Here is a 22,688-nt window from a genome sequence, read left to right on the forward strand (position 1 = left end):
TACATATGTTAGAAATTTCTCTCGTGTTGCCACAGATTAAGCATACCAATGCTTTTAAATGTGAACATTTATTGCTCTTCAGGAATACGGTTGAAAGCCCAAAGCATTCAGTTCACATGATGGAGATCATACAATTTTCACTTTTCACAAAAGCAGTGAACACTTATAATCTACAAAATCTAATTTAAAAATTCTACATATCAAAAAGGAGCTGTGGAAATAGGTATGGGTAGAACAGCCTGTATACAAGTCTGTAGGAAGCATGAAAAGTACAGTTTAAGAGATGTTGGTGTCGACAGTGTTGCTCATTTGAACCTTTTTACAAATGTTTGCCATTGTTTGATGAAACTAAAAGAAAATATTATAACAAATAAGGATGGCTCAATAGTGGTTACGCATAAGATGTCAGTCGAAAAAGACAGGCTCACTATATTAAGTTACACATTGCAACCAACAGCACTCAACCATCTAGTGCATGGGAAATCACATTAGTCCATTTTAGAATCTATTTACCAGCATCAGAGGATTAATACATGTCGGTGCTATGCTGGGAAGGCAGTTAAAATCAAAGGATCTACAAATAAAAGAAAAATAGCAAAGAAAGGAAATCGGTCTAATGCTGCTATTGAGCACTTTGTGCTACAAGCCAGCAGATGAATGCAGAAGGCAATATGAGGGGAAAGGGGTGTTCTCCTGGAATGTTTAGACACTGGTCTGCCAGTCAACAGGAATCCTGAGATCATCCGTTTACTGGACTAAACTGAAGGAAGTGCACACACACCCCTCACCCCTACAAACATATGCACACACTCACACAAACCAAAGATTTGCCACATTTTCACTCTTAGTAGAGCAGGAGAGAGATGAATGATGTTTGACCCGACAGCGTTAGAATGTGTTTATGAAGAGTTGATGGCCGCCCATGATTAGAACACGATTACAGAAAACTGCTATGGACACAAGGCATTCGAGGCTCCGCTCAACCACCAGAAAGATGAGCTTCCAGTTTTTGTTCTTCAAAGAGCCCATATTAAGAGAAGGGTCATAAGGAGTGGATGTGTCACAAGAGGTCACCAGAATGCACTCCTCTCCTGGTCTATAAAGGATCTGCTAAACTTGCAGGATAAGTGATTTTTGGGGTTTTGTACAGTAGAGTGTAAAAATCAATAATGTGTGGTCAAACTTCAGTCTTGCTCCATGGTGTCATCTGCAGTCTCTGAGCTGTCCGAACTGATTTCTGCAGTGGTACTGCCCTCTGCCGTCAGCTCAGTGGAACTGCTGGGACATGCAGATGGAGTCTCTGCACTGGACACTCCTTCGTCACTGCTGTTATTGCTGCTGCTGCTACTACTGCTGACTGGGTCATTTCTCTCGTCCGTTTCCTGAGCCTCTGCGCTCTCGTCCCTCTCCGGCCGCTGTTCTGGTAGATCTGATTCACTGCCGGTCGCCTGATTGTGGGAAGGGTCAGATGAATCTTCCGAAGTGGATTTGTCAACCCCGTTTTCTACGACCTCTGACTGTGTACTCGAGGGTTCTGCAGAGAGAGAGAGAGAGAGAGAGGAGCAGAAAATGTAAATGTATGCAAACAGCTGCTGATATGCAAAAATATGCAAATATTAGCACAGCAGTTACTCTCATGTCCAAACGGGTTTAATAAATAAAACAAGGGGAAAAAATTATATTAATGGCTTATTTTACAATGACTGAACCCAAATTTTATAGTCTATTGTGATTTTCAGTCACACACCTTCTTTGCACATCGAGAAATGTGCAATATGTAGAAATAAAAAAAAAATACACCAAGTTTGGACACACTTGACTAAATGAGACATCTTTATAAAACCGAAGCTCAACAGAACTAATAAAAAAATAATTAAATTAAATACGGAGTTGGCATGAAAGTAATCTGGTCTATTATGTGGAAGCCTATTATAGTATAATGCATCTTTCATTGCTGCTCATGTCTGCAGAAATGGTCTTCACCGTGCATGTTAGGATTCATTTTTGTCAGCAAAGGAACAAAAACACGAAACAGCACTTTCCATTTTTGGCACTTTCCCCTGAACAGTTACCTAGCTCCAGTGGTAAACAGCTGCCTCTAGTACTCGGTGGTATTAATGTTGATAAAACAAATGCATTGTGGATGAATCCCATAATACAATATTAAAAAGACCTTTCGGGGAGGATGAGACTCAGGTTTGACCAAACAAGCAGACCACGTGCGAAACCAGCCTGGGAAAAGCAGCTGACAGTCCCAGATGACAGAAATAACCTTCAATGAACGGGCAAGGTCCAGATGCTTCAATTACAACTGACCTGATTTTCACAACCTCAGTCCACACAAGATGTTAGAAGCAATATCTCTAGGTGTATGCCAATATCCTCTCAACATAGTTCTGCTGGTAGTCAGTGCACTGTACCTTGGTCTTCAGAGACGAGTTCTTCAGGTTTATTATCCTTCACCTCCGCAGTGACGTCTGAGGAAGACTGTGGTACATCCGATGAGCTCTCTGCTGCCGATGTGCAGGGCGACTGCTTTTCATTCAGCTCTTTCTCCATTCCTTCCTCATTGTCATCTTCCTCATCTTCGAACTTGAGTCTCTTTGCTTCATGAGTCTCAGTGTTTGTACCATCATCGTCATCTTCACGATGTTTACATTTCACTGGACCACCGTGTGAACCGTCTGCTTCGGACACTGCTGAAGACTCACTAAATAAAAAAAAAAATTAAACTCTAAATGCCCACTTCTACAGACCTTGAAATCATAATTTGAGTCATGTCCAGTTTTGGCATGAATTTTCAGCTTTTTGAGATATGAAGGGTGCATTAAAACAGTCTTGGAATCTTTATTATGCCTAATTTTTTTTTCCTTTCAAATGCTTTTTAAAGTATAGATTTTGTTGTAACACACTTTGATCAAACAATGAAAATCCAATAATTCATTAAAATCTAAACACATAGCGCTTTAAAACCAATTGAATAGTCATTATGTGAAAATTATCAATAAAAAAATTATTGTCCCAAAGTTGTGGTGTCATTTCAAACAAAGAAAAATGGTCACAGTTTTTTTTTTTCTCCTCAAAAGCTAAAGTATTTCTTTACCAATGAGACAGTGTCAACGAGGAGCTTAAATGAAATGAGACAAAAAAATTATGTTCATTAGTTAAAGTGAACTTAAAATGAACAATACTAAACATCACATCATTTATTAATATTAGTTGATTTTAATTTCAGCATTGTTGGTGTTTGTTAAAATTAAATGCACAGTGAACTAACATGAACAAGCAATGAACGAATATTTTCATGAACTAACATTCACAATAATTAATGCATAGTGTAAATAATGTATTGTTCATGTTAGTCATTCCATTAACTAATGTTAACAAATGACATATTGTAAAGAGTTACCTAAATATGCTAAATAACAGCTGTGAGTTAATGAGTTCTTCCAAAAAATACAAGAAATAGAAAAAAAATCTCTTTCATCTTTCATCAACTATAGGTCTACATCCACTGAACAAGAGTATCATGTCCTGGCATGTTTTTGTACTCACTTGACTGTTCTGTCTGATTGCTCTGATGCTTGTTCTTTGCCTTCTGTGCTGTCAGGAAGGCCGTTGGTAGCTACGCTGCTGGACAGGGATAGTTTTGGTCTGTTCAGTGGCCTGTGTGTTCCTGGACCATTCACATTTCTATCACAGACAATCAAAGACACATCAAACCATCAGACAGTAAAACGAAGTCCAACAAACCTCTCTTTACAGAGAGCGCTAACATTTCAAACTGGATTGGTTTAGTGACCCATGAGGCTGATATCAAAGTTTCCACAACGCTGGTTAAAGTGATAAACTCACCTATCAGGAAACGCTGAAGTGTTGCCAGGGAACATGACACCGTTCACTCTGTTCACACAACCGGATCCTTTTTTCCTGTAAAAATAAGAGATGCATTAAAGAACAGTTTAAAAGCATCACTGAAAGCTGCCCAATCAGAAAACAGTCAAACAGAGCAGAAAGAGAGTTTAACTCACTCTGAGGAAGGATACACACAACTGACCACCATCACATTCTGAAAATGACAAATATTTCATTTAGCTCAGTGGAGAGAGTTCAGAAAAACCTTTAGAAAACAGAGCACAAATAAAATCCATTCCCAAAGTTTCTTTGAATGCAACATACCTTCTCCACACCCCTGAGGAACTTCTCTGTTCCCGCATAGTTTCTTTTCGGCTCAGTTAGAAGCTCACAGAGACGCTGAATAGTGAAAGGAATCCTGAAAAAACAACAAAAATCGATTGAAATGCTTTAAAAAAGGGACAATGGAGGAACTGTGGAATATGCCTGGCGTCTCTTACCCATTGTATCCACTGACGATTTTAAGAATCCTCTGCTTCATCTCCTCAAAGGGGATGTACTCCACGTTTGGATTGGCAGGTCCCCGCTGCTCTGGACATGAGGCTTTAAAATCATCCATCACTTTCTCCAGCTTAAAGAGGAAGTAACCTTTAAACTGAGACCACTGAATCCTGGTGATGAAGAGAAACATGATGAAATAGAAACATCTGAAACTTCACATTTACATTTCAGCTGTAGGGATGCATCGAGATGAAAGTTTTGGGCTGAAACTCTAACTTCTTTGTAAAGATTTTATTAAATAATACAAAGTAATTTAATTGAACAACTTTAATGATACTGAATTTAAAAAAACTACATTTTTTTACTGACAGCAACACTTTAAAATTAGTTAACTACTTTAGTTAACGAACAAATAAACGATACTACTTCAGCATTTATTAATCTTAGTTAACGGTAACTTCAACATTTACTAATGTATTATTAAAATCAACAGTTGAGCTTGTTAACAGTTAATGTACTCTGAATTAACATGAATTAACAGTGAACTATTCTCATTAACCAACGTTAGGAAAGATGAATAAATGCTGTAATAAATGTATTGTTCATGTTAGTTAATAGGCTACATTCATTTACACTAACTAATGGAACCTTATTGTGAAGTGTTGCCTTAATATTAATGGACATGTTATCAGAGAAGAGACATCCTTGCGAGGGGAAGTTAACGTCTGATTAAAAAAAAAGGGCACATTAAGCAAAAATAAATTAAAAAAAGGCACAGATAAATCATGCAGTATTTCTTTAAAAAATAAGAACTGCCTATTTTGATTTGATGTTTGAAACTCTATAGAAGCCATTTTTTTTGTCTTCGGAACAGGAGAAAAATGTACTCATGACTTTTATTTACACAATTCTGACTGAGTTATGTTAGTTTTTAGTTCTGAGAATTTACAGTTTCTCTCTATTAAAGTCTGATTATTTTGTGGATAAGGCCATCCTTAAAAATATTCTTGTTTGCCGTAACCCGACAGACCCGGTCAATTTAGGACCGAGTCAAATGTATTTTTTTTTATTTTTTTTGCTTTTAGTCCGACTGACTTGCCGGTTGTACATTTGCGTTAAAAGACTGACCGATTTTTTTTTAACTCCTCAAACAACTAATACAAAAGCAATAAAATAATATTAATTATATTTTAGTAAGTATTGTAAATATATAAATTGCCTAGGCCTACATACAAAAAGGCTATGTTCTTTTTTTAAAACCCTGTGACTTCATCAATGTTTACACACATGTCACACTATGGCCCGTGCGTCCAACAGTCTCCTCTCATTCACTGTCAGAGTCAACGGTTCACGCTTGGTAATGATGGCGGCGGCTGCAGTAAACTAAATGTTCGTGGTCACTGTTTAAAATCATTTCAGTTTTTTTTTTTTTTTTTTTAACACGCGTCACACAGCAACTGAAGCTTCAGACACAGACGCATAACAGCGAATTATACTTCTGCACAGTGTTTCTCTTTTAACAACAGAAATATGAATTCTGCCGTTTCATGCATACAGATACAGATTCGGGCTAGAATCGCCCATGCGATTTTTTTTGTTTTTGACATTTCTAATCGTAAACACAGCCATGTTGAAGCCTGCAGTAAATCTTTTGAATTATGGCAGTCCACTCTGCTTATTGTTTTTCGAGAATGTTGCATTCCTATTTGTCATTGTGCACATTAACTTCACGCCAATAAATCATCAGAAATATTGGTCTTTACCAATATATTGAATCTTTACATTCGTCCTGCCTGTTGTCCGTGGATTTACCTATATTTGGTGTTATTTGCCGTAAAAAATGCATCTAGACATGCAAAATCGATTTTACAATCGATTCAATGAACACTTGTCACTCAAATCAAACAGGATTTTTATTTTTATTTTTTCACAAAAGTGACAACCCAAGAAAGCAAAGTAAACAGTCTCTCATTTGTAGGTTGGAAAACAGTATAACAATACCTCATTTTTTTTCTTCTCACCTGAAATTCATGCAATAAACATTTTTTGACAAAGATTTCAATTTGTCTGTGGTCTATATAGCCTGCATCAAAATGAGGTTTGCAATGATGCGCCCGAAGGCACGGGTTGAAGACACAGTCAGTGACGTCACGATATGCTCATTAGTTTAAATTCATACCTACGTCATCATCACCAAAATTGTAAAAAAAAAAAAATTTTACACTGAAACTTGAAAAATAAACAGAGACCTACCAACCGACCCTTTTTTAACTTCTTTTTAAAATATCAAAATATTTTTAAGGATGGCCAAAATTAGTCTGTCTGGATCAGAAAAGGTTTTTGCACATTTTTTTCATGTTCATATTAATGCACAAAATCAGATATTACGTTCAAGAAATAAACATTTTGTTCAAAGAATATATTTTATGATCCATGCAGACACTTTCAATTATACGAAGAAAAAAAAAATCTGAATTGTGAGATGTTAAAAGAACTGAATTGTGAGATATAAATTCAAAAACTGCAATATACAAACACAGAAACGTAAAACAAAGTCAGAATTATGTGATGAAAAGTCACAATTACCTTTTTTATTCCGTGGTTTGTCCTTGAAATAAGTGTGTGTCTATGAAAGCAATATTCTCTGTTCAGCAGCATCTGTGGAATCGATGTGTGTGAGAACTGAACTTACATGGTCTCTCCTGTTTTTGCAACATGCGACAGAAACTGATCCAAAATGGGGCAGGTTTCCTTTTCTCCTTTCTTCTCGAAATCTACAGTGAACAACAAAAGAAATAATAATGCCTCTTGTAGAAATATTTTTTTATTCTATTGCATATTCATTTTAACATTACTGATACCTTACTTCAGTGTTATTGCTTACAGTGCATTCATGCTTCATCAATTTTGTATGAAGAATGCCAATGGAGCACTTAGAAACTGACATTTCTGAAATGGTGCTTGAATTGGAGAATTTACAGTATGATCATGGACAAGAAAAAAAAATTATGGATTTGTAGAAATATTTGTATACAATCTAATATCTTGAGTGTATAAACAAAGTCAGCATCAATGATCTATGACAGTTTTAAAGCATCACTCAGTCAGCAACTTTGGCTCCTCTGTAACTATTTTATAATCCACTCACTCTTCTACAAAGTTATGCCACACAAATAAGAGCCAGATAATTAATTGTAATTTAAGTTGGACGTTTCTGACAGTAACGTTAAACGCGATTAAGCCACAGTAGCAGCAGTGTAGCTCACAGCTAACCGGCTTTCTGTCTTTTGCTGGGATAAAAAGCACTTTATCAACTTCTAACCAGGTACATCACCAAAATCAACTCAAACACATTTTCTGTGTGCTGTTGAGAACCAACCGATATCGATTACTCCTATTTAACGGTTTCCCGCTGGATCAGCATCTAGCATCGGCTGCTAGTTTGAGTTACTAGCTTAGCTTACAAGCTAACGAATTCACCAAACCTTTTCTGTTAACCGTTTTTCAGATGGTGTCTGCGGTACCTCTAAATGCTCCCAAAAGTGTATCGATTTCCATTGTGGAGGTATGTGTGCTACTCTCTGGTCTCTGAGTCCACTGGAAACAGAAAGATGGCAACAGCGACACGGAGAAAACAGCAACGGATCTTTAATATGGCGCCGGTGACGTCACTACCTGTTTGCCCACTGCTGTGGGCGTGCGCGAGGTTTCCCTGTTGACGAAAACACTTGACTCTGTGTAGAGGAGCAAGAAACAATCGCGTTTGGTTTACATATCAATCTTTGAGACTTGTGCTTCTATTACTAAAAATAAAATTTAAAAAAGTGGGGGAAAAAACAAAGTTGAATGTGAAATTACAAGTTGAACTTTAATTGTGTAGGTAGAGGCAGTGATATTTCAATCCAGAAAACGGATAATAAAACAGCTCTGGTTGGTTCTGATCAGAGCCATGGCTCTGATTCTGATGCTTTATGTCTTGCTTGGGATTGCACTGAAGTAGCACTTATAAATAGTATTTAATGAAGAATGTACTGATGAATAGCAGAATAATAACAAAGGAATTTTTGAACTCAGAACTTTATTATCGGGAAATGAAGAGCAGGGTGGTAAACACGAACTGATATGTAATGAAATAAAACTGAATACGTTTGAATATGTCTGAATATATTTGCAAGACACTATAAATTAATAGCTATAATAACCAGAGGGAGGCAGTGTATGTACGTAAAATAAATTTATATTTAAAAAGTGTCTTCTCCTTAGTGATCGCTTACCTTAATTTGAAGTCTGTCTATAATTTGTTACTTTTTGATTGCACAAACAGAGCTTATACATATATTTTAAACGGTAACGTTAAATGTAAACTGGCTCTGATCTAAGGGTGTGTGTGTGTGTGTGTGTGTTTACGCTGCATAAGCTAACCATAGTTAGGCAGTGTGACTTGTCCTATGAAGCATGCCATCATTTATTTATTTATATTTTTGCTATTTTCTTCACAGGCTATATTAAAGGTGTGCCATATGCAGTGGTCAGTTTCAAACGCGCACATTTCTATATGAAAATTTAGACTTTTAAATGTGTGCGAGTTGTGATTGGCTCAGGGCGAGGTCACGTGACGGAGCGACGCCAGTCTCGCTGCAGCGGTCAGCGAGTGCAAGTGTGTGATAGCAGCAGCGGCTCTGTCTGGAGCTCACACTGTACATTACAGAAGCCCCCTCCTCTTGAAGACGGTGTTTCTCCCATTATGGGCGACAAGAAAAGCCCATCCAGGTATAGAAACATCTCCTTCGCTCTGTATTTTCATTAAGCATCTTGCGCGTTTGTGTGCACTGGCGTATAGCCGCGCAATGCGGTTGAAGTCTACTTATTTTTCCTGGTCAGACTTAACGGGGGAAAAAAGCGCAGCCATGGCGGATACGGAGCCTTGCCTGACTCCCGGTATCGAGCTTTAGACAAAGGGAATTTAGGAAACGCCTCCACTCTTCTTTTCTTATCGCCTTTTTTAAACAGAGAAAGCCTTAGCCAAAATCGTCAGATTGCGGGTGCGGTAAAGTTGGTTTTATTTTAGACATTCGATTCGTTATACATTCGATCTTTACTTAAGCATTAATTTATATGCAATCACATAATAGTCATGGATCATGCTGTATCTCGTTCAGATCACATTTAAAAGCATAATATCAAAATGAATAGTAGCATCGATGATGCAATTGTTTTAAACCTCTGAAGTGAAAAAGTCCTCACAACGGTCTCCGCTTGCGCATGTCAAGTTAGGGAGCATCTCAAAAGTGCAAAATCCACAATAAACTTGATTAAATATGTGCATTATTCAACGAAAACACTAAAACCATGATCCTTTTACATGTGTACTTTATGTTGGCAAATATATTATTTTTAACTTTTAAATGATTATTATATGTTATAAATATGTAAGTAAACTACATGTCTTGCAGTGGGATGCAGAGGCAGTGGTGGTTTTGTGAGCAAACATTAATGCATTGAATTTTATGCAAGCAGCTAATAGCAACCAGTGCAAATTAATAAACAGAGGTGTGAAGTGAGTTCTTTTCTTTAAAATTTTCAGCGGCAGTTTGGATTAATTGTAGACGTTTGATAGAACTGGCTGGAAGACCTGCCAAGAGAGCATTGCAATAGTCCAGCCTGGATAGAACATGATTTTGAACAAGGAGTTGTGTTGCATGTGTTTAAAAGAAAGGGCCTGATCTTCCTAATGTTGTATAAAGCAAATCTGCAGGACCAATTCAGTTTATCATCAGTCACAACTCCAAGATTTCTAGCTGTTTCCAAGGAGTTGATAAGCCTAACTGGATGGTGAAATTGTGATGAATTGATGGGTTTGATGGAAACAAAAGCAGTTCTGTCTTAGCCAGCTTGAGTTGATGGTGATGGTTCTTCATCCAACAAGAAATGTCTGTTAGACATGCTGAGATATGAGCAGCAATCTTTGGATAATCAGGATAGAATGAGAGGTAAAACATAGCAGTGATATGAAAAGTCATGTTTCTGAATGACAGAACCAAGTGATGCCATGTAGACAGAGAAGAGAAGTGGTCCAAGAACTGAGCCATGAGGCTAACCCTAGTAGCTAGATGTTGCTCTTGCCAGTCTTAGGGCTTCAGCAGCTGAAAGCAAGGCAGTCTCAATCGAATGTCCACTTCTGAAGCCAGATTGGTTGCTGTCCAGGAGGTTGAACACAACTCATTCAAGTGTTTTTGCAATGAAAGGTAGAAGGGAAAACGGTCTGTAGTTCTCTAAAAGAGTTTGGTTAAGGGTGGGTTTCTTAAGAAGTGGGGTTATACGAGCCTATCTAAATGTTGAGGAAAAAACATTTTTTTTTGTGATTGTTGTGGGCAAAAATCCTTGATTTTGCGGCACGTTTTCTTAAAAAATGCGATGGAATATGCGGCATATTTTTGCAATTATATGCGATGAAATTGCGTGAACTTGCAAAAACTGCGATTTGATGAAAAAGAGAAAAAAAGGTGATTCCCCCAACACCCTTTTCTCCCTAGGCTACTACCTTAATGTAAAGAGTAATTTCTTAGTACTTCCTATGATAAGCGAGCATACTAAATCACAGAATATTTAAGTTGCAATCTCTTACTGCAACGTAAATTATTTTACATACTCCTAATATAATTACAACTGTAACTTCTGAATGAAACTACAACAGTGTTAGTAGCCTAGTGAGGAGGGGGTGTTGGGGGGAATCACCTTTTTTCTCTATTTCATCAAACCGCAGTTTTCGCAAGTTCTTGCAATATAATTTGGCTCCACTGTCATGTAACAAATCGGGAAACTGCTTCTCAAGTTCTTTTGTGCTTATTTTTGTTGGCAAATAAGAATAATTTGCGCGCTTCAAGTTTCACCCTGGTTTCACCGCGGGGTTTGCAGATGATGTTCACTTTCAGGTAATTACGTCACTTCATAAGGTTCCCATGGCAATAGGGGGAAAATGGCGCTTTACTTGTGTGAAGTAAACGCAACATTTTTCAACTTTCTGCTTATATATATTTGTGAGTTTTTTGCAACGAAAATACAGGGATTATGAAATCATGCTAGCCCCGCATATTTTGCTTTCTGAAATCGGCTATTTATGAGGCAAAAGAGCTGCGTATTTGAAAAAATGCGACCCCGCATAAATATGCAGCCTGGCGATCACATAATCGCGTTTTTCTGGAGGGACTGGTTAGCGATGTGAGTTAGTGCAGGTACAACAGCAGGAGAAATGACTTGAAGGAGTCTTGCGTCTTCACTACACTTTGTCAGTTGTATTTGTTTTATGGTTTGGATATTCAAGCGATTAGACGGTCAAATGTTTATTATTATTTCGAGCTCCCATGTTCGTGCAGCTGCATTGTAGCACGAACACTCATATAAACAGTAGATGTGAAGATAATGCGCACAGAGGAACACAGAAACTAGTTGTCAGCGCTGTCCTGTGATTTATCACTATAGTAGTTTAGAATCTCAAAACTTATTATAGCATATTTTTCTACTTTTGAAGGAACTAGGCTATTTACAACCTACAGCTTTCCTAATAATATAGAGACAAATTCGCACACGCAGTCACTCGTACTGGTACTTGTGCCAATTTATCTTTATCTGATATTTATTTGTCTCTTACACTGAGCAATAATCTATAAGAAATGTTACAAACATAGATAAAATAACTGCTGATAGTGAGCTATGATCGTTCTTTCAATAGGAAAAAATACTCCTTTACTAGTTGATCTCAACCATCTGGCTGAGGCCAGTCTAATAAGATGCTCAGGACAGTTGACAGAATGCGTGTCTTCATGAAAGCGTATCATTTTCACGTGTTATTAAGTCTTGCTACTTGCCAATTTAACCATTCAAAAAACTTTAAAGCATTCAAACACAAGACGCGGAAAAGCTGAACTGAGCTGATGGTTACTCGCGCTGTGTTTGGTGCACACACAGAAAGAGAGAGCCGGGTCTCACAGACAGTAACACTGAACTGAGCTCTCCTTTGCGGAATTGCTATGTTAATGCAAATGCTAATTGCTAATAACACAAACGTTATTTGAAGCGCAGTACTTTCAAAAGGGGATTTGCTCTATTTTGATCGCTATAATATAAACATCAATGTTTATATCTGAACTATGAACTTCATCCCAATATTTCTGTGATGATATAAATTACTATTAGACAGAAATATTACTGTGTAGTTGAAAAGACCTTATGTGAAGATGTTTTTTTAACCAAACATGCTAACTGCTCTCTCTGTGTTAGCGGCAGTGCGAGCACGGATTTGAATGATCTGGTAAGACTTTTCAAAGGTTTAACAGACTCGGTAGCCTTTCGGTAGCATACTGTGTTCTGATTGGTCAACTAATATAGTCAGTTTTGATTGGTTGTTCTGCACACAACTTCATGGTAAACAATGCGTTTAGCATCTTTTTGGGGTGAATTATGTCTTATTCCGCTCATCGCAAAGCAAACAGTAAAATAAAAAACTTGAACAGTCTCGCTGCTTTTTCTTCTGTGTGTGCGTATTCAAGCCACGCGCTTCAGTTTGAATCTGAATAGCGCGTTCAGCACGGGGGCGTGGTCACATTAGATATAATGAAGGGAGACGTGAAAAATGGACATTGCGTTGTTTTCATATGGATTACTTTATCACAGAATATCTATTAGCAGCACTTGTAACACTTCATTTTAATGACGTGTTTGTAAATGAAGATCAGCGCAGACAGGCTGCAGACAGCACACATACTGATAAGGCGCTCGGGAGAAAACAAACACATAACTTCATAATCATACTTCGCGTTGTGATTCGGAGATGCTTGTTGGTCTAAATAAAGTTGGTAATGAACCCTCTTTTATGGCCAAACGCTTTGAAAATCCCGCCTTGTACTCACCGAGATTAGAAAAGCACAACAAACCAGAGCGTCTGTGTGGGGGGGTGGGGCACACAGATTTGAAATCTATAACGACTCGTTTCAGCGATTCAGAGTCGACTCCTTACTTTAAAAGCCAATAACTTTATAAATCGTGTACTTTTTGGTTTAATTACTTTGCACATTGTTTACACTGATGGACAGCTACATCATACACTGTAATACAGGTAATTTTTGATTTCCCATCTGTGTGGCTCTTTAAGCATCACCACCAGTCTTAAGTTCAGTTAAAATGACAAATATGCATTCATTAGGCCTAGAAGTTAATTTTTACATAAAGGCATTGTGCTAGAAATATTATTATTATTTAGTAAAGTGTATGTGATAATGCTACTACTGTTGAAAAAAATTATAAAACTTTATTTTTAAAAGAAATAAATCACAATATTTCTTCCATGTTTAAATTTTAATAGCAAATCCCCTTTATTTACCAAAAATAAAATGTGTTTAAATTTCATAAATTAAAAGACAAATTAAATTTGGGTGAAACTTGTTTACTGTTTTTCATAATTATATAACTTGTAGAAAAACTTTAAACACAATTGTAAATAAGTATAAAGAATGGCATTGGTTTTATTTTTACTGCTAAAAAGTTATTTTTTTTTAATTAGCATATTTTTGTGTTTTGCTTCAGTACCGAAATTGGTACAGAGAACCGTGGATTTTCACTGGTATCAGTACCGAATACTGAAATTTTGGTATCGTGACAACACTAACACAGACTGAAGTAGTTTAAGTCTTTGGTTCTTTTAATTGTGATTATTTTGGCTCACATTTAACAAAAACCCACCAATTCACATCTCAACAAATTAGAATACACTTTTAGTGAATTGTTGACCTTCTTGAAAGTATGTTCATTTACTGTAAATGTACACAATACTTGGTAGAGGCTCCTTTTGCTTTAATTAGTGCCTCAATTCTGCGTGGCATGGATTCTTGAATCGATTTTGCTTGACAATCCTCTTAAGGCTGCGGTTCTATCTGTTGGTTGTGCCTCTTTTTTTCCACTCTTTTTCTTTCCACACAACTTTCTGTTAACATGCTTGGATACAGCACTCTGTGAACAGCCAGCTTCTTTGGCAATGAATGTTTGTGGCTCCTTGTGAAGGGTGTCAATGATTGTCTTCTGGACAACAGATCAGCAGTCTTCTCTAAGATTGTGTAGCCGAGTCAACCAAACTAAGAGACCATTTTGAAGGCTCAGGAAACCTTTGCGGGTCTTTTGAGTTTGATTAGCTGATTGGCATGTCACCATATTCTTATTTGTTGAGATAGTGAATTGGTGGGTTTTTGTTAAATGTGAGCCAAAATTAAAACAATTAAAAGAACCAAAGACTTAAAACTACTTCAGTCTGTGTGCACTGAATTAATTTAATACACGAGTTTCACAATTTGAGTTGAATTACTGAAATAAATGAATTTTATTGAGATGCACCAGTAATGCTAGCCTGAAAAATCACTGTTTATTTTATTTGTATCTTTAATCTTTTGTATTTATTTGTGCTGTTGCTTGTAGTTAGATAGAATATTCTTATTTTCATAATTTTTATTTGAAAGTATAGTTTTTCTATAAACATAGCACATACCGAAATCCGTGATTCTAAAATCATGATACAAACCGAAACATGAAAAAGTTGAACCGTTCCACTCCTAATATATATGCTCGCAGGCATACCACCGGTGTTATGGTTTAACTGGTGGTGACCGTGTTATACTGACCTCACATTGTTTCCAAATGCAATTTTTAACTACCACATACCTATTTACGATCATTCTGGTAGCACATGAAGGAAGCATTAGTGAAAACCAGTGTTTGGAATAACGCCGTTTAAAAGAACGTTAGTTAACGACGTTATTTTTTCAATAACGGGGTAATCTAACTAATTACTTTTCCTGTTGTTATAACGCCGTTAACATTACTGGACGTTAAATGTGGTGCGTTACTATGCATTGATTTAATGAACTATGCAATCCGAACGCACCACTGGCTCACACAGTGAGTGAGGAGGTGGGTTAATAACGAGATAAGTGATTATGATTGGATAAGGCAGAGTCATATGTTTCATGGTAGCCAATCAGAGCCAGTGTTATACGCCAGCGGCGTCAAACACACATACACGCACGCGAGAGCAGCAGCAGCAGAGATGACGAGTCGGGAGCAATCCGATGAAAAGTTGGCATTTTCAAGGTGGAGATATAAGCACTATTTCAAATTCATTGTGTTCAAAGGCAAGAACGTGCATGTAATGTGTACATCTAATATGTGACACACTCATCTACAAAGCTAGTGGCCAAAAACACTTTTCTTACAAAGATAATACTTGGAAGTGCAGGATAAAATTTGCTGTCTGTTGACGTACAATAAATACTGAAAGTTCTGTACGAACACCTGTCCATTCTACTCATTTTAACTGACTTGTGAAAACTGCTCCAAAAAAAAAAATAATAAAATAATAATATAATAGTTCTTTGACTTTTTTTTTTTTTTTTTTTTTTACAGTAACGCAAATAGTTACTTTCCCTGGTAACGAGTTACTTTTATTATAGAGTAATTCAGTTACTAACTCAGTTACTTTTTGGAACAAGTAGTGAGTAACCATAACTAATTACTTTTTTAAAGTAACGTTCCCAACAGTGGTGAAAACAGGCAGAGACAATGGTAGCTTTAGCAACATTAGCCAAAAAGCTCTTTCGGAAGCTCTTTTGGAAAATACATTTTTTTATGCGTAATGCTTACTTTTTTTTTTTTAATCTTTAGTCTGGATGTTTGTGCTTAAATCATTGGTACAGTATTGTTCAAAATAATAGCAGTACAATGTGACTAACCAGAATAATCAAGGTTTTTCGTATATTTTTTATTGCTACGTGGCAAACAAGTTACCAGTAGGTTCAGTAGATTCTCAGAAAACAAATGAGACCCAGCATTCATGATATGCACGCTCTTAAGGCTGTGCAATTGGGCAATTAGTTGAATTAGTTGAAAGGGGTGTGTTCAAAAAAATAGCAGTGTGGCATTCAATCACTGAGGTCATCAATTTTGTGAAGAAACAGGTGTGAATCAGGTGGCCCCTATTTAAGGATGAAGCCAACACTTGTTAGGGCCCGAGCACCGAGGTGCGAGGACCCTCTTGTATCTGCTTTGTTTTTAGGGCCCGAGCACCGATGGTGTGAGGACCCTCTTGGAATTGCTCCGTTTATTATTATTATTATTATTATTATTAGGGCCCGAGCACCGATGGTGTGAGGACCCTCTTGGAATTGCTCCGTTTATTATTATTATTATTATTATTATTATTATTATTATTATTATTAGGGCCCGAGCACCGATGGTGTGAGGACCCTCTTGGAATTGCTCCGTTTATTAGGGCTCAAGCCTGGAGGGCGAGAGCCCTATTGTTTTCCTTAGGATTATTTGTTATTATTATTATTATTTTTCTTCAAGGTTTCGGGGGCTTTTGGGGCCCTTAACATGCTTAAAAAGTCTTGAAAATTGGCACACACATTGGAACCTGCGGCCATTAGGGCCGGGCAGAGACTGATACACGGGCGTGGCACAGGGGCTCTACAGCGCCCCCTGGAATACTGAGGGCCATATATCATACATACTTGCACGTAGACGCACGAAACTCGGTACACATGTAGATCTCATCAAACCAAACAACTTTCGTACTGCATGTCATAGGCTCCGCCCAACAGGAAGTTGGATATTTAGCGTTTAGTATTCATATTTTTCGTCAAAGTTGTGGGGGCTTTTGGGGTCCTTAACATACTCAAAAACTCTTGAAAATTTGCGCACACTTTGGAATCTGTGGCCTTTAGGAGCCTGCAGAGGCTGGGACCCGGGCGTGGCACAGGGGCTCTACGGCGCCCCCTGGATCACAGTCAGAAATGTTGATGCATAGCTCACACATACTTGCACATATTAATATCAAACTCAGTACACATATAGATCTCATCGTGCTGAACAACTTTCGTATTGCATGTCATAGGCTCCGCCCAACAGGAAGTCAGCTATTTAGAGTTATGTAAAAAGCGCATGCTCTGGAATTTGAAATACTTGTCATAGGGTTTTTTGCCGATTGACACCAAACTCGGTCAACATGATCTCAAGACATTGGGGATGAAAAATTGCCAGGGGATTTTTGATATCTCAAACGGTTTGCTCGTAGTGAGGCGTTGAATTTATGGCGAGAATTGAGAAACAGGAAGTGTCTAATACCATCCACATACATTTCCTAATTGTTATAAAACTTCATCAGATTATTCATTGTATGATGTCGATCGCATATATGTGACTATTAGGAGTCAAAGTTATAGCGCCACCAACTGGCAGCAGGAAGTGTGTCATTTTCAAAATGCTTTGAATTCAGCATCTTATTTTTACTCGATTTGCTTCAAACTTCATCAGAATAATGTTAAAACACAGTCGATATAAATCTGCTGGGGGGATATTGATATCTAAAAATATTGTTGCCGTGGCAACATGTCAAACTGGAATACTTCTCAGGTGATTTTGAGGCATATAACATGCTTAGAATTTCATCAAACTCAGAACACATATCAGTATTAGTGACAGCTAGACACTGGCAAAAGTTCATAAGAGGGCGTGGAAGAGGCACTCTATAGCGCCACCTTTTGTCAAAAGTGGGGGGGTTAGTTTTAGCTACAGACACCAAACTCAGTACAAAAATTGTTCTTATCAAGACGGACAACTTTCTAATTCACAGTCATTAGCTACGACCAACAGGAAGTCGGCTATTTTGATTTGAATGTGGATTGTTTTTTACATTTAGCTGTGAATTAATGCATACTGCTCAGAGGAGAGTAACACTATAAACACCAAACTTTGTCTACATGTTGAAAAAACATTGAGGAACTTAAATTGTGAATGGGTTTTGGATAGCTTGGATGGTTTTGTCGTGGTGATTTTTTTAAATGACAGTAAAAATGGAATTATTAATTTTCCTGCATTTTTAAATTCCAAACACTTCAAAACATTTTTTCATACAGAAAAGAAAGTTATTCTGAGTAAATATGCATAGTTTCATGACTTTACAACACTGTATGGATAACAGAAAATTAAAAAACTGTCAGACATCTCATCTCACTCTGTCCCTCTGTTTGAGTGTGTGTGCTTAGACTTCCATTGTCTGAGAGAAATAGCGCCCCTACAGGTGGATATCCTGAACTAAAAAAGGGAGGAGACTCTCTTTTGGTTTCACTTTTAAATCGGTTAAAATACAAAATAATACTTGGATTTAATTCACACTGACAAGCTAAACCAACATATATGATTATTACCAGGTCAGGGCTCATTAATAATGGATGTGTGGTCAGTGATACGTGAGAAACACGAGAGATGAATCACCGCTCTGAGCAGGAGCGTGTGGAATGATGAGCTCAGAAAAACGAGTTTATTCTTGTTTTATAGCTATTAAAAATAAAGTATTGCAGCGATATCACACAATTCACCAATTAGAACACACCAGGAGCTAAATTCAGATGTTTTTTAACTGTTTGTGTGAAAATGAAATATTTGCGGCTGCCTATCTGAAATCACTGCCTCCGATCAGCGCGCACAGTGTCACAAGTTCAAAACAAACGAATTTATTCTTGTTTAAGAGCTTTTTAAAATAAATTATTGCCATAAATGCACACTATACACCCATTATAACACAACACGAGCTAAATACAGGTGTTTGTGACCCGTTTATGTGCGCAAGACTATTTGAAAGCGCGACTGGCAGAATAACATATATCTCTCGAGCTGCATGATTCTGCCTTTCGTCGTAAGAACGAACACATCACGGACAAGATTATTTCAAAACACATAATAGCTTGGCTAATATAAACGAAAACAGCCAAGTGAACATAAACTGTTGAGAAATAAATCTGAAGTGGATCTACTGGATTTTAATATTAATTGACCGCATATACCAGCTGCTTCTGTCTTCAATTTTAATCTATATAAAAAATTAAACTCATTAATCTTGGCTGCTTTTTTAATGTGTGTATGTATTTATTTATTATTTTGCTCTAACAAGACTTAATCTATATTTAATTAAATCAATTACATTTTATTTTACATTTGTCCATTTCTGCATCTAAACGCCTAAAAACCTAAAACATGCTCTATTAAATTATTGTTAGCAATTTCTTTATCGTCCAATTTATCTGGTGTACACACTTTTATTTTCATAATAAACTTTTTTGTTAGATTATACACAGTTGCAGTGGTCTATAATAAATATTAACAGGTTTTATTCAAGCTGTTTAGAATGATTGCCATAGGATAATTTTTTAAATGTAAATCCATACAGCTATAAATAGCTTGTTCTTGGTTTATAAGCACATTTATTAAAAAGGAGAGTAAAGTGTCAGTTATCTTCCTATGAAAAATAAAAAAATAAAAATAAACAAACAACAACACAGATTGATACAGAACTCAGAAATGTTATTGTGGATTTATGATAAACTCAGCCTGTAAATGAATTCATACTCCTCCAAGAAGACACAAGTAGTTCACACCTGTTTTACTGTTTTAACATGAAGCCATATACTGAAGATGTTCAATTTCGAATGGGTTTAGGATACCTTAAATGGTGTGGCCATAGCGATTTATTAAAGTAACATAAACAAAATACAATAGTTATTTTACTATATCTTTAAAAAAATTTTAATTCCAACTCTTCATAATTTTTTATATACGTAGGAGTCATCATTTGAAGGAAGCACAGTAAGTTTCATAGCTTTATCATTTTCAAGAGCCAGCATAAAATTAAAACTATCATAACATATAAATCAAGCTTGCAATTCTTAGTACCAATAATGGCCACCAGATGGCGCTATAGGATTACTTTTAAATAATTATTGTAGAAACAAGTATGATTTAAATCATTTATAGAAATCTTTCAAAGAAAAATAATATGTATTTTATGTATTTTACTGATAAAATAACCCTCACATAATTAGAATAACAAGCTGAAGTATTGTGAACTGTATATTAAGAATAATTCTTTATAGGCTTTATGGACAGATAAGTTTGGAGTGACTCTTGAAGGATCAGCACCACATCCTCTTTTACCACTGTTTAAAGAATTTATCTTACAGAACAGGTGCGAATGAATTTTGGATAGCTTGAATGGTTTTGTCGTGGTGATTTTTTGAAATAACAGTAAAAAAGGAACCAGTAAATGTCTTTTATTTTTTTAAGTGCAGCTTCTAAACACTTCAACAAAATGTACACATAGAAGACAAGTCATGCTGAGGAAATATGCATAGTTTCATGACTATACAACACTATATGGATGATAGAAAATTAAAAAACTACCATACATCTGATGTCATTGTCCCTCTGGGTAATGTGTGTGTGTGTGTGTGTTAAGTGTGTGTGCTGAGTTTGTGTGAATGTGTGGGAGATGGGATGGGCTTGGTGTCAGAGAGAGAGAGAGAGAGAGGGGGGGGGGGGGGAGGGAGACTTGATCATCTCTTTAATCACCAGCAGAAAAAAAAGCAATTTGGTGTTGTTGTTGTTTTTTCATCATTACAGCTTAAGAAATATCTTAGGCCTCAACATCAACTGTTGCTAGCCTACTCCCAAAATTAATAGTCATTAGTAAGCATTTTATAAATACAGCTATGATTAAATTGTTCATAGTTTATATGCACATTATTTTGAGGAGATTAAAGGCTGTAATCTTCCTAAAAAAATAAAAATAGTAAAAATAAAAAAAATAAACAAACACAGAACTCAGAAACATTTATTTCAAGATGCAATAAAAGAAAACTGTACACTATATATATGTATATATATATATATATATATATATACAATTGAATAAGTTTATATTTAATTTTTTTTTATCAAGTGTACAGCTAATAATAATAATAATAATAATAACAATAATAATAATGCATTTTATTTAAGGCGCCTTTCAAACCACTCAAGGTCACCGTACAACAAGTAACAACAGTAACAATATTAAAACAAAAAATAACAGCAAATAACAATGTCAATAAAAAACCACAATAATATTAGAATATCACAACATATTGTGGAATACTATATTAAGACTTTATATATAGGCTTTATGAACAGATAGGTTTTGAGAGATTCTTGAAGTACTAGCATCACCTCCTCTTGTACAACGGTTTGAGGAATATATCTTCCAGATAGTACCGCCGCTCCCTATATGCAGAATACGCAGTCTTCGTAGGGCACCAACTCCCAGAGGGGGCACCATCCCAGTAGCTCAAAAAAAATAAAACATGCGCCATTCTCCCATCCGCGCTCGCGACCGCTCGGACATTTGCGGATGAATGTTCGTAATTGATGGATGGACATCTATGCCAGGGTAAAAGACATCAGCAATCCGGCACAGAGAAAAGAAAAATAAAGTAAAAAACAAAACAAAAACAGGCATAAAGTTGGCTTGACATTGGACATTCGAGAGTCTCAAATTTAGGGACCGTCTCTAAAGTTACATGTGATATTGTTATACACTTTTCTAACGTCAGTAGCATTTGAAGAGAATGACTTACAGTCATAAAAACAACTGTAATTGTTCATCTAGGTGACAGCTATAATGCACCATTAAATTAAATGTTTGATATTTATTAAAACAAACTGTAAGTCATATGTACATTATGCTACTTTTTCACATGGGCTCAAAAGCAAATTTGAAGCTCAATAGCATTTGAGGAAAAAGACTTGCAGTCATAAACCAATTGTAATGTGTTCATTTAGGTGTCAGCTACGATGCACAACTTATACATTTTTTATATATATTAAAATAAAGTGTTACTAAAGTTATATATATATATTGTTCTGTGTATGTGATTTCAAAGTCTAGACGGGTTGGATTAACCCTTTAACTGCCATATCCCTTAAAATTTGATTGCCAGAGGGTTACTGTAAATGCTTATGCCCGCTGGGCACAGTTTTCCCGATGCCACCGGGGTGGTGTTGCACTGACGGCTTGAGCCCGCCATCGCTGCTTGCAGCTATATTTATTATTATTATTAGGGCCCGAGCACCGATGGTGTGAGGACCCTCTTGGAATTGCTCCGTTTATTATTATTTCTTATTATTATTATTCTTCTTCTCTAAGATGAATCGCATTTTTGAGGGCCTAAACATGCTCGAAAAGTCATGAAACTTTGCACACACCTCAGAACTGGCGAAAATTTACGTCTGATATGGGTTTCAGAAGTGGGTGTGCCAAAATGGCTCAACAGCGCCACCTATACACGTTCAACGGTGTGCGCCTCGAGCTACGTTTCATGTACATGTATGAAAATCGGTATACACATGTAACTCTCCAATACCTACAAAAAAGTCTCTTGGAGCAAAATCCGAAACCCAACAGGAAGTCGGTTATTTCAAAT

General features: G+C 36.6%; 2 protein-coding genes across 3 annotated transcripts in view; one reads left to right on the plus strand and one right to left on the minus strand.

Annotated features, from left to right (window-relative positions):
- Window positions 1-52: 52 nt before the first annotated feature.
- LOC128011822 (serine/threonine-protein phosphatase 4 regulatory subunit 2-A-like) lies at window positions 53-8,063 on the minus strand. Of its 2 annotated transcripts, none has more exons than XM_052594553.1 (9): window positions 7,881-8,063; window positions 7,049-7,130; window positions 4,356-4,526; window positions 4,180-4,273; window positions 4,032-4,069; window positions 3,856-3,930; window positions 3,556-3,693; window positions 2,421-2,710; window positions 53-1,534 (listed from the first exon to the last, which is right to left on the minus strand). In XM_052594553.1, exons 1-9 carry the CDS (start codon window positions 7,912-7,914, stop codon window positions 1,185-1,187), a joined length of 1,272 nt encoding a protein of 423 aa, XP_052450513.1. In that variant the 5' UTR covers window positions 7,915-8,063; the 3' UTR covers window positions 53-1,184. The 2 variants fall into 2 exon arrangements, with proteins under 2 accessions (XP_052450513.1, XP_052450514.1); XM_052594554.1 differs by lacking the exon at window positions 7,881-8,063 and adding an exon at window positions 7,842-7,865.
- Window positions 8,064-8,958: 895 nt separating this feature from the next.
- The window catches only part of LOC128011347 (RING1 and YY1-binding protein A-like), an 89,846-nt gene continuing 76,116 nt past the window's right edge, over window positions 8,959-22,688 (plus strand). Inside the window, exon 1 of the mRNA XM_052593646.1 lies at window positions 8,959-9,126. Coding sequence (XP_052449606.1) covers window positions 9,101-9,126 — 26 coding nt within the window. The 5' untranslated portion in view covers window positions 8,959-9,100. The remainder of the gene's footprint in view (window positions 9,127-22,688) is intronic.

The sequence above is a fragment of the Carassius gibelio genome, chromosome B23 (genome assembly GCF_023724105.1).
Source record: "Carassius gibelio isolate Cgi1373 ecotype wild population from Czech Republic chromosome B23, carGib1.2-hapl.c, whole genome shotgun sequence".
NCBI classification, from domain to species: Eukaryota; Metazoa; Chordata; class Actinopteri; order Cypriniformes; family Cyprinidae; genus Carassius; species Carassius gibelio.

Excerpts from the sequence above, each read along its gene's own strand:
- LOC128011822 (XM_052594553.1), bottom strand. The coding sequence starts at position 7,914 with ATGGAAATCGATACACTTTTGGGAGCATTTAGAG. Across the intron at positions 4,527-7,048 it reads GCAAAAACAGGAGAGACCAT|GATTCAGTGGTCTCAGTTTA; the intron begins GTAAGTTCAGTT and ends CTTCATCACCAG. Across the intron at positions 2,711-3,555 it reads CAATCAGACAGAACAGTCAA|TGAGTCTTCAGCAGTGTCCG; the intron begins GTGAGTACAAAA and ends TTTTTTATTTAG.